Source organism: Lacerta agilis, chromosome 10 (assembly GCF_009819535.1).
Source record: "Lacerta agilis isolate rLacAgi1 chromosome 10, rLacAgi1.pri, whole genome shotgun sequence".
Classification (NCBI taxonomy): Eukaryota; Metazoa; Chordata; class Lepidosauria; order Squamata; family Lacertidae; genus Lacerta; species Lacerta agilis.
The window spans coordinates 47,230,032-47,246,436 of record NC_046321.1 but is presented as its reverse complement, the minus strand read 5'-3'; the positions used below and the strand labels follow the sequence as shown (position 1 = coordinate 47,246,436).

At 41.9% G+C, this 16,405-nt stretch overlaps 1 protein-coding gene across 2 annotated transcripts in view; it reads right to left on the bottom strand.

Moving 5' to 3' along the window:
* NELL2 (neural EGFL like 2) overlaps window positions 1–16,405 on the bottom strand; it is a 114,467-nt gene that overhangs the window by 55,944 nt on the left and 42,118 nt on the right. For both annotated transcript variants that reach the window (XM_033161656.1, XM_033161655.1), the window contains exons 10-11: window positions 6,601–6,692; window positions 4,599–4,701 (exon numbers count right to left, since the gene is read on the bottom strand). In XM_033161656.1, the coding sequence (XP_033017547.1) occupies window positions 4,599–4,701; window positions 6,601–6,692 (195 nt within the window). The remainder of the gene's footprint in view (window positions 1–4,598; window positions 4,702–6,600; window positions 6,693–16,405) is intronic.

Here is a 16,405-nt window from a genome sequence, read left to right as displayed (position 1 = left end):
TCCATTCATGTCTTTATTGGGCCACATGACCATTTCTCTCTCTCTCTCTCTCTCTCTCTCTCTCTCTCTCTCTGTGTGTGTATGTGTGTGTGTGTGTGTGTGTGTATATATATATATATATATATATATATATATATATATATATATATATATATATATATAGTTAAATATATATTCGGTAGTTTCTGCCAGGGCAGGGTGATGTTACTCACTTGGCTTCCTAGTGGCATTCACTGCTGCTGGGTACTGAGAGCGGGAGAGAGGCAGCAGGGAGCTTGACGTGGTGGAGTTGCACATCACCATACTAAACTCCCCACTGCCTCCAGCTCCTCTCACTTTCCCTCTTGGTACCTGGTAGCAACACACGGCATTGAAAAGCCAAGTGAGCAATAATGCCCCACCAGCTGCTACCATATGAATTTTGTTTTTGATACTTAGAGCCTAGCACCTTATCAGCAGGACTGGTGAGTAGTTTCTTCCTCAACAACCATTATAGTTCACAACCTCTATCATTTTCAAGTACTTAGGAGCAGTGTTTGCCAACATGGTGCCCTCCAGGTTTTCTGGACCACAACTCCCATTAGCCCCAGCTAACACAGCACTGAGACCTGCAGGTATAGGGCAGTATACAAATTTAATAAATAATAATAATAATGGTCCAAAACTACACAGGCTGGCAAAGGCTAACTTGATTATGATTATCAAAACACTTGAAGTGGTGGTTGCCACTGTGGGAACTAAACCAAGGCTTCTAAAGATCAAGAGGAAAATTTATGTTCAACTGGACCCAGATCAGTGCTATCATCATTATAATCTAAAATCTAAAAGGAGAAAAAAGTTAGCTCCAGTCAAAGGCAACTATGGGGTTGCAGCGCTCATCTCGCTTCCAGGCCAAGGGAGCCAGTGTTTGCCCACAGACAACTTTCCAGGTCATGTGGCCAGCATGACAAAGCCACTTCTGGTGCAACGGAACACCATGACAGAAACCAGAGTGCACGTAAATGCTGTTTACCTTCCTGTCGCAGCAGTACCTATTTATCTACTTGCACTGGCATGCTTTCGAACTGTTAGGTTGGCAGCAGCTGGGACAGAACAACGGGAGTTCACTTTGTTATGCGGACTCAAACCATTGACCTTCTGATTGGCAAGCCCGAGAGGCTCAGTGGTTTAGACTACAGCACCACCCATGTCCAGTATATAATCTAGTTAAATATCATAGGTGAATTCAACTATCTGTCTTTAATTAACAGTTAACACCTCTTGACAATGGTCAATGCTAAAGAAAAATGTAATCGTTTATTATAGTGTTTTGAAGTGCAAGGCACCAGTTTTAAGCCTTATCCAGCCATAAATCTCTGAGGGCATTCATGGGCAAGTCACTATGGGCAAATGCAGAAAACATTTACTTGTGGGGGGAGGGGTAACTTATGGGCAGTATGCATGTGATGTCACCTGTAACATCCTTCTAAGTGGTGGATTCTCTCTCCTCTCTCCCACCTTACATTCCTGGATTTCTCATTGTGTTCAAATGTTCAGTAAAATGGTCCTCAACACTTGGCAGGATGTGACAGCCATGGTCAGTGCAAGTGATTCACAAGGTGAAATTGTCAGCTGCCATTGTGGGACAATAACGCTGCTTACCAGAAATGATGTGGAAGCTGTATGTTGTCTGCCCAGACACCTCCTGTGCTCCTCAGCAGGGGCAGCCAGCTAATTAGAAGTTAATTCTGAAGCAAGAATGTCTACTAAGAGCCATTCTTTGCTCCCAATCTGTATGTCAGCCTCAGCATTTATGGCTTTTCTATTTGCTTATGAATAGCAGTATTTGGTCCTATGGCAGCTTTTGTCCTGTTCTGTCTTCCCTCACAAAGGAGCCTTAGTTAAGGACAAAGTATTAGCCTTAGGCTAGACTTTTCCCGGCTTCTATCAGTTTGTGTCAGAACCTGAGCATCACAGGAGATGGCGGTTACATTTTCATTATTGATCAATACGCTCCTTGTGGCTATGCGGCACTATAAGGGAGCAAGTACAGGAGATTAATTATATACTAATTTAGGCTTTCAGAGATAAGATCTGTAGGCAGCTCCTGAGAGGCAAATTCAAGCTGCCCCACACACAGACAGACATGGGAATGTTCTGATAACAAGCATGAAACCTGCCAATTACACTTCTCAAGCCTGTGTGGTCTCCATGAATAATCAAGAAATATCGTAATGAGCATATCCGTCAGAGCCATTTAAATAATTTAAATCCATCTGTGAAAATGTCCTTTTGAGTTTATTTCGATAGATAGGATAGCCAGGATCTTATCCATTCTCTGTCATATTCTTTCCTTTAATTTTTATGTCCCTTCTGATTTCACTAATTACATACTTGGTGCCTGGATAACCCAGGAACCGAATGTGGCTTTATTTTTCGAAACACAGGTATATGGAGAAACCCAGGAGACGGGGAACTTGTTTCATAAGTGTGTGTGTGTGTGTGTGTGTGTGTGAGAGAGAGAGAGAGAGAGAGAGAGAGAGAGAGAGAGAGAGAGATGCAACTGTTCACAGCTTTGAAGGAACCAATATCACCCTGGATGAGAACAGCAGACAAGAAAACCCCAGCGAATACCTTTATCTTTTACCCTGCATTGCAAATCAGGGCACACACCATCTGTTCAAAGTGCCATGTGATAAATGTGAGACTATAATCCTCTGTATTTCTTTAACTCTCTGTAGTGAACAACATTAAAGTGGGAATTCAGTGTTCTATCAGCAAAGCAAACCATGTTAACTGATAAAGCAACTACAGCTATTATGAAGTACACACAATCAGCCAAGATCACAGCCCAGCAGGAACAGCATGGAAGCGATCCATATGTTCCCTACTATTTAGGTGACTGCAACAGTCCTCCTTCTAGCAGCTGGAACATGGAAGGATGCCATTTTCAGCAATCCCACCTCCCTACTGGAGCCCCACCCCCCCACCCTCTCTAAATTTCCCCCAATGGATTGGGGGACTTTCCCACACACAGGGGGGGGGGTTGGAGAGTGCTGCAGGAGTGTGGGGGGAAATGCCACAAATTGCTTTCTTCCCCTTTCTGCTGACAGATTCCCTTCCATTTGCAGACAGTCGCCGGCTGATACTTTTCAAAAGGGTTTTTTTCCAAAAGGGTACCTATATTGAGGCAGAGCCGTCTCATCCACTGAAGAACTTTTCATACTTATGTGATGTGTGTATGCAGCCCCACAACCTCCCATATAAAACAAACTGATTCAGAGCCGTCTCATCCATAGAGACCGGTGGCGCGGCGCGCCATGGCGCTGGGCACCCCGGGGCGCCCCCGCGAGCCCGCCGGCATACCGGGCTCCCCCTCCCCAACCCGCCCCCGCCCCCACGGGCAGGCGGGCACTCGCGTGCCGGCGGGCGGACGGGGCTTTGTGCGACCTTCCAGCACTCCAGCTGGGGCTCTGGGAGGCGAGGGCGGCCGGCTTGCAGCCCGCCCGCTGGTGCGCGAGCGCCCGTCCGCCCGCCCCTCATCCTCCGCCCGCCGGAGCGCGGGCACTCGCTCCAACGCCACGCCCCTCATCCCCCGCTCGCCCACCCCCCCTCCTGAGGGACGGCCAGCGTGGGAGGGAGGCAGGCGGAGAGGCGGCAGGCTGGGGGCGCCGAGGGATCGCTGAGCCAGGGCGGCCGATCCCTCTAAGACGGGCCTGTATTGAGGCAGCAACAAAACAGAACGGGTATCACGGCACCTTGAAGATTCATAGATCTATTGTGGCATAAACATTTGCTCATTTTATCAGATGCATGAGAAGTTTTTTTCATTTTTCAGCATTCCCGCAGTCACCATGCTCAAACCAGTTGTGGCGGCAAGTAGCTGCTGCAGCTGCTCAGGAAATGTAGAGGCCTGAGAAGTGGCTTCCATGCGCAGAGGAATGCAACACTGACACTGGGAGTGGGTGGGAGGGCTATTTAAGCCCACCTCATTCTTCCGGCATCCTCTTCATTCTGCCACCCTATAGACAGTGCAGGCATTGGCTAGTTGTTTTCGGGGCGCTGAGGATGAATTTTTTGCTCGTGAGCAGATTGGCCTTGCTGAGCAGCTTGTTTTGCCTGCTCTGTACTGATGTGGTAGCCTGGTACTTAAGAGGAGGGATAGTCTTTAAAGAGGTTAATTGACGACATTATAAGGTAGGTGCAGGTAGTTATGATGCAGTTTAGGTTTGGTGCGCAACTTCAGGCATCTTTAAGTGGCATAGTCGTAAGACTTGCCTTCAGGGCTGTGGGACTCAGTGGCAAGGTTAGGAAGCACCTTCGGTACCAACAAGTAACATTTGCCTGGAGTTGCTGGGGCCCCAAAGATGGGATGGATCAGGAAGGCCTTCTTACTCACTTGAGAGGGTGGTGCTTGAGAGAGAAAGTAGAGGAACCATTCACAGGTTGGCTCACCCACATTCTATTAGTTAGATCCCGCACCTTGGTTTCCATGTGAAGATCGGTTTTGGGTTAAATGAATAAATATATAAATTTGCTCCAGTTCACTCAATCTTTGTATCTCAGCTGTTCATTTCCCCATGTGGTTGCAAGAGTATTTTTTTTTTCATTTGCCTTACCTTTACAAACTTTACAGCAGCTGTTAGATAAGGAGATTTGCTGAGATTCAGGACAGTTCAAGACGGGACAATCTGACTTCACTATTCGTTGCATTTTGTAGTCCTATTGGGGGAGGGGAGATCATTATGTACTTTAAAAATAACCAAAATATGCAGATTTAAAGCATGCAATAAAAATGCAGCTGGAAAGTGTAAGTTACTCATCAGCCAGGTTTTTTTTGTCATCATTCAACCTCATAACAAAATCCATAGGCACAAAACCATAGAGAAGCAATGAATCAAAATGTTTAATTAAAATACTAATAATAGTTTCCCTTCTACCCCAAATTGCTGTAATTTTCCTAACATGTTTTCAAAAAGTTTTTTTTTAAGGACAGGTGATTTCACTGATATAGATTACTAGCAGGTTGCTAGGGATAGAAGAAATTCAAATCTCATTCTTCTTTCAGAGTTCCTTTCTCACAACAATCCAGAAGCTTAAATAAACTGATCTCAGTTTTATCAATGTTCTTTTCTTTTCTCTCTCTACAAAAGTCAATAGCCATATGTCAGGAAAGTATTGTTTGGAGGAAGAAACTTTGTATAAAATTCAGCTTTAAAGTAAAAGCAAAAATACTAACAAAATCCCGTACTACTCAACCTTTCAATAATTATAACGAAACAATATTACAAAGTTAGTGAAATGTTGTACACAATATGGCTATGGTGATGAAGAGCTTATTAGTTAGTTATAATTATAAAGAAGTGAATTTTATATATAAGGTAAAGGGACCCCTGACCATTAGGTCCAGTCACAGACAACTCTGGGGTTGCAGTGCTCATCTCGCTTTATTGGCCAAGGAAGCCGGCGTACAGCTTCCGGGTCATGTGGCCAGCATGACTAAGCCGCTTCTGGTGAACCAGAGCAGCGCACGGAAACGTCGTTTACCTTCCCACTGGAGCGTTACCTATTTATCTACTTGCAGTTTGATGTGCTTTTGAACTGCTAGGTTGGCAGGAGCTGGGACAGAGCGATGGTAGCTCACCCCGTCGCGGGGATTCAAACCGGCAGCCTTCTGATTGGCAAGCCCTAGGCTCTGTGCTTTAGACCACAGCACCACCTGCGTCCCTTATATATAAGGATCAGGTCCTAAATGTGAGAACTTCCTGGTTATTCTGTTCATTTCTACCAATGATGAGGGGAAAGGCAGAGTGGAAGATGCAGGCTTGAAACTTGCTCTCAATTTTCTCCTCAGATAACAGAAATCAAAACAAAACAGCAAAACAGCAAAACAAAACAGCAAAACAAAATCCAGCATCCTCTGTCTGCTAGCATATGTGCCAGGGGTCGGCAACCTAAGGCCCATGGGGGTTGTTTAACCGGCTCATGGTCAGCTCCCGTGTGCAGCTAAACCAGGATGGAGCAGAGCGGGGACCGCCTTCCGCGACGCTGGCCAGCTTCCCATTGGCTGCAGGAATGGGAAGCTGCACACTCCTCCTCCGCACCGGAAGGAGCGCTGGAAATAGCGTTTGCGCATGCGTGAGTGCGCACACACACACACTCCGGCCCACCACAACGTCTGCGGGACCATGAACCGGCTCAAGCCACAAAAACTGTGCCGACCCCTGGTATGGGCTTTCCTGCTGTGTCAGATGAGTTTTAATAATAATGTTCAACAAAGGAATCCTATGTAACAGCTGCATTGGCAAAAACTGTTCGTGCAACTGTTGCACAATACAGTATATTGTGCAGCGACGTTACCAGCAACCTGCTTATGCATTCTCTTGTTCAATAACACCCCACTTTCCCAAAATATTTGTCTTGCAAAACAAGCATGCTGCTAAGGGACTTAAACTTACTTAGAACCCTCTGTGTGTGTGTGTGTGTGTGTGTTAAGATTGATATAAAAACTGGCAAAACACAGCAAACCTAGAATGCCACTGCTACCATTTTTTTTTTGTCAGGTTTAATTATGGGTAAGGGCACATTACAAGGAAGAGAATAAGTGAACAGTGATCTTACCTTGCATTCAAACAGAATGCAATCCCCTGAGTTTGAACGTACGGTTTCTCTTTCACCTTCAAAGTATGTTTTGCCTTCAAACACACATATCGCTGCAGAATTGAAGATAGTACAAAACTTTGGTTTAATTTAGGTACACAAGTTTTACATTAAATACCCTGAGCATATTTCATATTTAAGACACTGGCAGAGCATGCGAGATCATGTAAACTTAGACACTTAGAAACACAGGCACTGTAAATTAGATAGAAACGTGTCTGGTTGTGGGATAGCTGGGTTCAAGGTCAGAGCATGAATGGTGCTTTATAGGTGGACTTCCTATCTGTCTTCATGTGCCTCCTCCACGAGAAGTCCAGAGGGTGGCAACACAAGAACGGGGCCTTGTCTGTGGTGGCTCCCTGTCTGGGGAATGCTCTCCCCAGGGAGGCACACCAGGCACCTTATTTACATATCTTTAGGCACCAGGTGAAAACGGTTCCCTTCAACCAGGCGCTCGGCTGATTTTATGGCTGTTTAAAATGTGTTTGTGGGAGAGGGGTCATTGGCCCGTTTCTTGTTTTTGTTTTATTGTGTATTATATGTTCTCATTTTGTATTTTTCAGTTGTGAACTGCCCTGGAATCTTCAGATGAACAACAGTATACAAATTTAATACATACTAATAATTAAGCCAAATCCCAAGACCTTTGAGAATTTCAGTCTTTTCTTGAAAAAGAAATGAAATAGTGGTAATGTTGTTGTTGAGGTTTTAAGTATTTTGGGTTTTTGTTAAAATAAAATAAAAAATCTTATAAATCCAAGGTAAGTAACAGATAAGACTACCAGCATAGATGGAAAGGAGCAGGCAAGTATAGTCTCCTAGTATTTTCTACTACATGTATGCCAACATAATATGTGATGCAGCTATCTGTGGTTGCATGTTTCTTTGGGGGGACTGTCTATGTGCTCACATGCATCCATATGCTTAGAAGGTCTGTTCACATAAATTGTGTGTGGAGAAATCTAGCATAAGCAACATCCCTCTCCTGTTCAGTGTGCCATTACTGGAACCATCTATGCCAAGTGATGGATTACACCAAGTTCCATTTCCAATTCACTTTGCTTTCCACCAAAGCAAGATATGAAATGCTCTATTCAGCATTCCCCACTTGAAGTAGCTATATCCTTTTAAAGAATATATATATGTATTCTGCCTCTTAACTGCAAATTTCACAAGCCTGTATGTATCAGTTTCCCATGCCAACAGGATTTTGATGTGTATTTTGACCTTGGAAATGAGGGTGAAAGGCAGGTCATCTCGAACTGAAGTATGTAAGTGCAATGTCCAGTGAAGATTTCATTTATGCCTGTCAGCATCCCTCCTAGGAATGATAATGTGTTTATTCTGTCACTGATAACTCCCTATTGGGCTGTTTTATCTTCATTCACCTTAACTTCTGTTCCAGAAACAACAGGACAGTTGGCTTTTCTTAAATGTAACCACTGAGTGAGAGACAGCCCATTTGCAATGTTGTTTTAGTCAAGTTTTAGTCAAGAGCAAATTGGTTTACTGTCCTTGAAATGCCTCACCTAAAATTATTTGATCTGAAAGATCCAAACGACCAGCTGTGTTTTTTGAGGGCCACCAGATACACTATTTTCAGTTGTGGATCTATCTTAACTGAGCATAGCATGATCTACTTTAAGCACACCATACAGTTTCCCAAGAGTAAGTCCTGCTGAAATCAGTGGAGCCGTGTTTGGGATTGCATGACAAGTCTAGATCCAACCCATTGTTTATATTTTTCAGTGAAAAATCTAGGTTCATGACACTAATCAGGGAGAAACATTTTAGTAAATCAAAGTGTTTTTGACTAATGATTCTAGCCAAATTAATTATCAAATCATTGCAACGTTATTAGGCATCATTTGTAAAGTGAATATATGCTGAAATGCCTAGATTGCGCTACTGTGCCCTTCAAAAACAACCTGATAGTTAAATATTGAACACTGTACTGCATTTCCATTTCTTTATTTTCATTGTTGAATATTTAAACAGCTTCTGCTCACTGCAGCTCTCTATATTAGATGGATGTACTTGGAACATGCATGTCTTGATTATATCAATTCCAAACACTTGACCTGTACAAAATTCACAGCATATGTATAACCCTCTGACCTTCTCACCTATCTGCATGATAGATATCTGGAATCTCAGGTGGTGTGTGATGCATATGGAGGGGAGAAGCAACATGAAGAACAAGTATAATGATTACAGCAATCTGTTACTGCCTAGTTCCACTGATATGCAGCTGAACAGGATTAGCCACCCTACTGGTGAAAAGGTCTAGCATAACTCATTTTCTTGAATTTTCTTAAAAGTGACCATGACAGCTTGATGCTCTAAAGCACCGCACTGGATCAACCCTAATTCTCTTCAGTGGCACAAGGCTTGCCCTAGTGCTTTGAGGAGAAAACTGTGAGTGACAGCTCCTAGCTGCAGGCTTGCTTCCAGAAATTTCACTTCCAAAATCTCCCAACAGATATTTGCTGAAGGCTCTTCCCTGGGGAATTTAGTAGATAGTAGGTAAGCAAAAAGAGTTTGATATCCAAACATCTTAGAGACACAAATGTTTTTTCTAGTAATAAGATACAGTTTCTATAAACTTGTTGAAGTGATATACATCCACTTAAATCAGGCATGACCAAACTTGGCCCTCCAGCTGTTTTGGGACTACAATTCCCATCATCCCTGACCACTGGTCCTGTTAGCTAGGGATGATGGGAGTTGTAGTCCCAAAACAGCTAGCTGGAGGGCCAAGTTTGGCCATGCCTGACTTAAATAGATATAGTTCCTTTAAAGCTATAAATGAAAATATATTTGCTTACATCAAATCTCACCTGCTTAGCTAGTTTGTGGTTTACAAACCTATACTGAAATAGGCCAATGGCCCATCTAGCTTCGTGTTGACTGCACTAACTAAAAGAGACTCAATAGGGTTCCAGATTGAGGTCTTTCCCAGCATTACCTTGAAAATTAAACCAACAGAGCTAAGCATGTGCCCTGCAGCTATGCAGCAGGTCATCCCTACATATTCAAATAGTATTTGGCAATTAGCCTCGTGTACTCTGTTGGGGTTAGATTGAATATACTGCATATTGTTCTTAAAATATTATATAGTATAATATTCAGGGTACTCAGAATATAATAAAACACTTAAGGAATTGATCACTGGTCAATATTTTTAGTCTCAAATGTGTTGCCATAACAATTACATCATTTTTTAATATATAAAAACAATAACACCTGTTTTAAAAGCTGTTTGCAAAGGGGAAAACCTTGGTTTATAAATGTGTTTTTGTGGGGGTTTTGTTGTTGCTATCTATACTTAGCATGCAGTGAGATTATCTTTATACATTGTTCTTTCATTAGAACACCAGTTTCTATTGACATTCGCATTTAAACACCATTTAGGGCAAGGAAATTCTGTGGCATGTCAAGAAAAAAATAATAATTATGGGGTATTTTCAGGCAGCCCTTTCCCAAGCTTTCCTAATGTTATACAAGCATTAGTATAACATCTAGCACCTAACTTGTCACAGGGAGATTGACTCAACTGTCACTTAAATAATAATATTAAGGAAGAACAGATCTAAAGAGGGTGCTGAGGAAGACAAATGATAATGAATTCCATCAGCAAAAACGATAGACTTTTGGATATTTACTAGGTTCCCCCCTTCTCTGTTACAAAAATTTTGCATGAACAATCCAGCATCTGCCTGGAACACTAAGCTTCCAAACAGGTAACCTAATATTTCCTACTGACATAGCAGATATCTGTGACTGCTAAGTAGGAGAGGCCAAGGTCCACCGTCTAATTGACATCCATGCTGTGACCCCAGGATTTTATCAGCTCCCGGTATCACCCAGTCCTCCGTTATTTATTGCACTATTAGGGCTTTTTCATCCTAAAGTTTCTATTTTTAATATCATTATTTGGCACTGGTTTGATATAACTGCTGACAGCAATGTCGAATTTTGTTTGCTACCTTGAGTATGCCTGTGGGAAAGCAGACTGCCAACACAACCCATCGAAGGGTTTAGAAAGTATTGTGGGTTAGAAATGGGGAGTGTGCTACTTCCCATTTCATTTAGGAAACCAACCAACAAAATTGTGCATAAAATTTCTGTGCCACATAGAAGCTCTGTGCTGGAGAAGGAAGGAGAAAGTGTTTTCTTAATAAGTGAATATTAGGAGTGACATTCAATGGTTGTGCAACGAGAACGCAATTCATGCAACTCAACTTTCTCTTCCCCTCTATATTAAAAGCCCCTTAAAAAAACAAAATCCTTGCAAGAGGGTTGAGTGGCCCTGAAAAGTACTGTCTGTGTTATATAGGGCTGTGGTACAAGGAAAGAAGCAGGCACAGAGATTTTGCATCAGCAGAGCTCACCCTCTAGGTGGGATTCCCCCCCCCCGCCAGGTACAATGGGTTACAAAGAAGGAAGCTGACACAACCTCTCGATATGACTCTACAAGGCAAGCACTTAAAAAATGCATTCTCCGAAACATAACTGCCAAATTACATTTTGATCCCCCACACGGACTGAGCTACCGCTGTGTGTTTATTGGATGACAAAACAATTGCCTGAAAAGATGTAGCAATGGCTACATCTATAAACTCACTTCGGAAAAGAATTTTTTACAGTTCCAGGAATGAATTAAAAATGTTTGTTTAAAGGAAAAGAGACTACAGCTTGAAACTGGAAGATGGGGAGTACTAACTGATGGTTTCCTACATGAGGCATAGTACATAATAATCCATATCTATTTTGGAAACATAGCTTAAGAATTAGTAGTGTCTACCAACGTATTTTTAAAGGTGGTGATTATATAGGGTGAATCACTGCCATTTATCACTGCCTATCTACAGAGAGTCCAACAGTCCACTTACTATGGTAACTGGAAAAAACAGATGCTGCAAAGTGCAAACCAGAAAAAAGTTTTCTCCCCCCCACCCCTCAGAACAATGTAAGATGCCTTTTACGGCTGCAATGGAAAACCATCATGCTTGAGAAACCAATTTGTTTCACTAATCCTACCATTTATATGTAGGTTTAAACAAAAACATGCAATTGTCAATGTCAGCTTTCAGCTAATGTTCTCTAAACACAAAAAGTTTGTGTAAGCTGATATAGAAAATACCACCAATGCCCCATGCAAGAATATATGCTTCTTCATGGCCCTTTTGAGTGTGTGGTTTGATTGATTGATTTATTATTAGCATGTGTGCAGAAGGAATCCTGTCCCTTACATAGAACAGTTCTTCACATGTCACCATTTGTGGAGTTCCAAATTTCCTTAGAGTTTGGGGGATGGGGTGGGGCAGATACGTTCCAGTAAGATAAGGTAAAGGTAAAGGGACCCCTGACCATTAGGTCCAGTCATGTCCGAATCTAGGGTTGCAGCGCTTATCTCGCGTTATTGGCCGAGGGAGCCGGCGTACAGCTTCTGGGTCATGTGGCCAGCATGACTAAGCCGCTTCTGGTGAACCAGAACAACGCACGGAAATGTCGTTTACCTTCTCGCTGGAGCAGTACCTATTTATCTACTTGCACTTGGATGTGCTTTCGAACTGCTAGGTGGGCAGGAGCTGGGACCAAGCAATAGGAGCTCACCCCGTCGCAGGGATTTGAACCGGCGACCTTCTGATCAGCAAGCCCTAGGCTCTGTGGTTTAACCCACAGCGCCACCCACATCCCTTCCAGTAAGATACCTTCCAGTAAGTAATGATCAGAAGAATCACTAAACTGCTGTATAGAACATAGAACAGGGCCAACTTTCTCTCGTTCCCTTCCTAATAACTATACATTTGTCTTGAAAGCTCAACAAAATGATAATAGAAAGTGTAAAATATCCCTTCCCTCCCACAGAGTCATCTGCTACCCAGCTGGAAGGATCCTGACAGGGTCTTTTTGTTACTGGATTTTGATTTCACTTGTAAGTCACTCTGAATGATTAGTATAATGTCTACATTTTACAGCCAGTCACAGCTTTTCTAGGTTTGGGCTATGCAGCAGCTTTAGTTATATGAATTCCCTACACGAATATGAATAAATGTTTGCTAGGGAATACTGAAATAGCTGCATATCTGTGCTTGCGTGTCTGGGGGTGTGTCTGGGGTTTAGGGCTGTAAACTAACCTGCATTAAGAATACAGCATTAGAGCATTGCTAATACGACATTTCCTAGTCAATATGAAAACACTGTCCCTTAAAACATCTTAAACGTTGTTATGCACAGGAAACAAAATTACAGTAATAATTAGCTGAAGGGAGTTTTGTATTCTGCAAACTCCCTGGTGAGGGTTAAATGAAGAGGAAAAGAGCTAAACTTCTAGACATAAAATAAATAATAAATTCTTTAAAAGGAGAAAACAAAGAAAAGCCCCTAAAGCACATTTGCTGTAAGATGATATTTTTAATTCTCCCCTGGCAAAATATTTCAAATATTATGATCCTTTAACTCCTTAAAGAAGACAAGTTTCATATATGTGTGCCACGTCATCTTAATGAATTCCAACTTCCTTAAACATTCTGTTTTATTATTTATACCTTAGGCAGCAAAACAGAATAACTCTAAGTTATTTAATTAGCATTATAAGATCTTTTCTGTGCATTGACACAATTTCCCATACTGACAACGCTATTCGCTGTAGATACCAGAACCAGTAATCAAAGGCAAGTACAGTGGTACCTCGGGTTACATACGCTTCAGGTTACATACTCTGCTAACCCAGAAAGAACTTTGCTTCAGGATAAGAACAGAAATCATGCTCTGGCGGCACAGCGGCAGCGGGAGGTCCCATTAGCTAAAGTGGTGCTTCAGGTTAAGAACAGTTTCAGGTTAAGAACAGACCTCTGGAACGAATTAAGTACGTAACCAGGGGTACCACCGTACTTTAAGAATGGATTGAAAACTTTGTTACCAAAATAAAAGCAAAATGAACCATTTTATCCAATTCCTACCTGTTTCTCAAGAATACAAAGACTTAGCTGAAACGAAAGTGGTACACCAATCCGAACTCCCTACTGGGGCTTCTGCATCCCACTTGTTACAGCGTTTGGCAGAGAAAAGAGATGTTATGTAGGCAGATTAGCCCCAGGCTGGTGAAGCAATTGGATTCTAATTGGTCCCAGTGTTGGCGATGAGACTAGCTCAGAATCCAATGGATCCTGCGTTGTCACAGTCCAGCCTTCAGAATGCTGCTTTTGGGGACCGTCTTCCACCAGTGTCCACTGGGAGAGACATCACCAACAGGACTTCTACCCACACACATATTCAGTGGGTGCACAAGAAAGTTTGTGTCACTCCATCTGTGGCAGCCAGCTGAGCCAGCAAAAGCAAGCAAATGAGCACCACTCAATCCAACCGCTCCATAGCTCAATATAAGGGAAGTTAGCTTGAAGCCTTAGTTCAGAGTGAGTAAGTGTTGGTGGTAGTAGTATATTAATGGAAGTTATTTTGTTTTTAACTAAACTGGTTCAGAAACTACCTATTTTCTATCTAATTTGGGTCTAGTAACTGTCACAAATATATTTGAGGGTAGACTACTGCACTGAGGGCATATCCATGAAAAATACTGGGAGTACAGTAGCACATTTCAGCAAGCTGAGCTCCATAGGCATTTGATTCCTATGCATAAAAGAAGGAGGGATAGGGGAGAGAAAAGAGTGGCTACCCTGACTGCAAAGATCCTAGTTGTCTACATGGTCATATTGGTTCTCTTCCAAGTCAAGCTTGTAGTGTTTCCAAGTCAAGCTTGTAGCTGAGAATACAGTATATGCTGAGTTTACTGTCACAATGCAAATTATTGTTGGAGGGCAAAAGTAGGTTTAACACACATTTGGGAACAGGGTTCATAAATAATTAAGCCATTGGATCTATCCAATTTAGCTAGGGCATTACATTGGAGAGTTTCTGTGACAACAACGGGACCAAGTCAACTCAATACCAAGTACTGTAGGTTTGATCAGTTGACTATGTAAATATAAAAACCGTAGAGGTTATATCTGGTTCATTTTTAATGGTCAGAGTTCAAGCCACAGTCTCTTCATAGTTCATGCTGGAATCCTATATGTGTTTACCCAAGTGTGATACCCACTGAAATCAATAAAGCCTACTTCTGAGTAGACATACTTAGGATTACACTGTCATCTGCTTTTTCCGCGTAATCTGATAAGAGAGTTGAAACCCTTTGTCAATTTTATCTCCACAGTGGAGGAACTTCTCCATATTAGAATGCTTGACAAATTTACTGCTATTCTTTGTAGCTTTTGCACAGCAACTGGGTAATAAGCAATTAGCACTGAACATTCTTGAACCAGTGGTAGGATGTGCAAGCCATTGCAGAGGCAAGCAGGGGAAGAACAAATTCCCCCCCCCCCCCGGGGAATACCACATCCATGTGCAGGTGAATGACTTAAATTTTTCTGAACATTTAGTGTGACTTCATATTTTTCAAAGACTGTCTTACCACTCACTTATCCAATCTACTCTTATAACATGTTCTAATTTATATGGACATTTCCTTGAGTGCTCTATTCCACTTCACTAGCCTCCATTACAAGACTGCATTACGGCTTTCTCAAAGACATCATGATTTGTTGTAAAGTATTGATCAAAGAGCTGCAGCGCAGGAAAGTCTGAATTCTTGGGTGGCAAGTGGGGGGATAATGAAGCAGCTGCATCTCTTTTTGACACAAATAAGGCATTGGGTAATGCCAGTGGCTTTGCTGCACCGCAAAACAAAAAAGCCTCACTGCAAAACTCAGTAGATTCACACTTCCACAACTAGTTACAGATGGGAGTCTGAAAAGCCATAAATGAGAAACACACAGAGAAGGAAGTGAAATCTAGAAGCTTTGTCTGTAAGCAGCCTTGTAAACAGGAATCTCACATGCAGATCTGGAACATTTTCTACTGAACTGTACAAAAATCTGGTGAAAAATAAACAACCAATGTGCATAACTTCTCTTTTTGTTCTAATCTAAACTCTTCATCTGATTTTAACCTATCATTTATAGACCCTTTTATAATTTCTGCTTTTCGCTATCATTTTGTAGTGATATGAAAAGAAAATGCTCATTTCCTCTACTGAGTTAATTATATCACACCTCACCAAAGTGGTGAGGTGTGATATTCTTCAGATACACATTGTATCTGAAGAAGTGTGCATGCACACGAAAGCTCATACCAATAACAAACTTAGTTTGTCTCTAAGGAACTACTGGAAGGATTTTATTTATTTTTTATTTTGTGGTGATTATTTTTAGCCATTATTTCCATTGATCACTAAAGTAGTCTTTTGAGTACTGTGCACAATACAATTAAGCACAATTATTTGAATCTGTGTCAATTTAGTCCACTGAAGTCTAATAGAGCTAAACAGTCTTAAATCAAAAGGCATTTGGTTCGAATGCAACTTTACAGTGCTTAACTCTGGTTAGCCCATACCCAATGTATTTTGTTTTGTGTGAACTGGGGGATACAGTGTGTTTTGGCTATGAAATCAGAGTAGACATATCTGATTCAAATAACTGATCGTTCTTTTCTTGTTAGTCTTGATACTTGCTCCCGAATTTCCTAACATTCCTCTTTTGCAGAATGCACAGCTTTGTATTTTGGTTCTTGAAGAACACTTTATGGATGAAGTAATGCTATTTGACAACAAAGGATTCTGAAAACTAGACTGTCCTAATACACACACCTACCACCTCATTTCACAGGTGTAATTTCAAACCGCAAAAATGTCAGGGTTTACTGT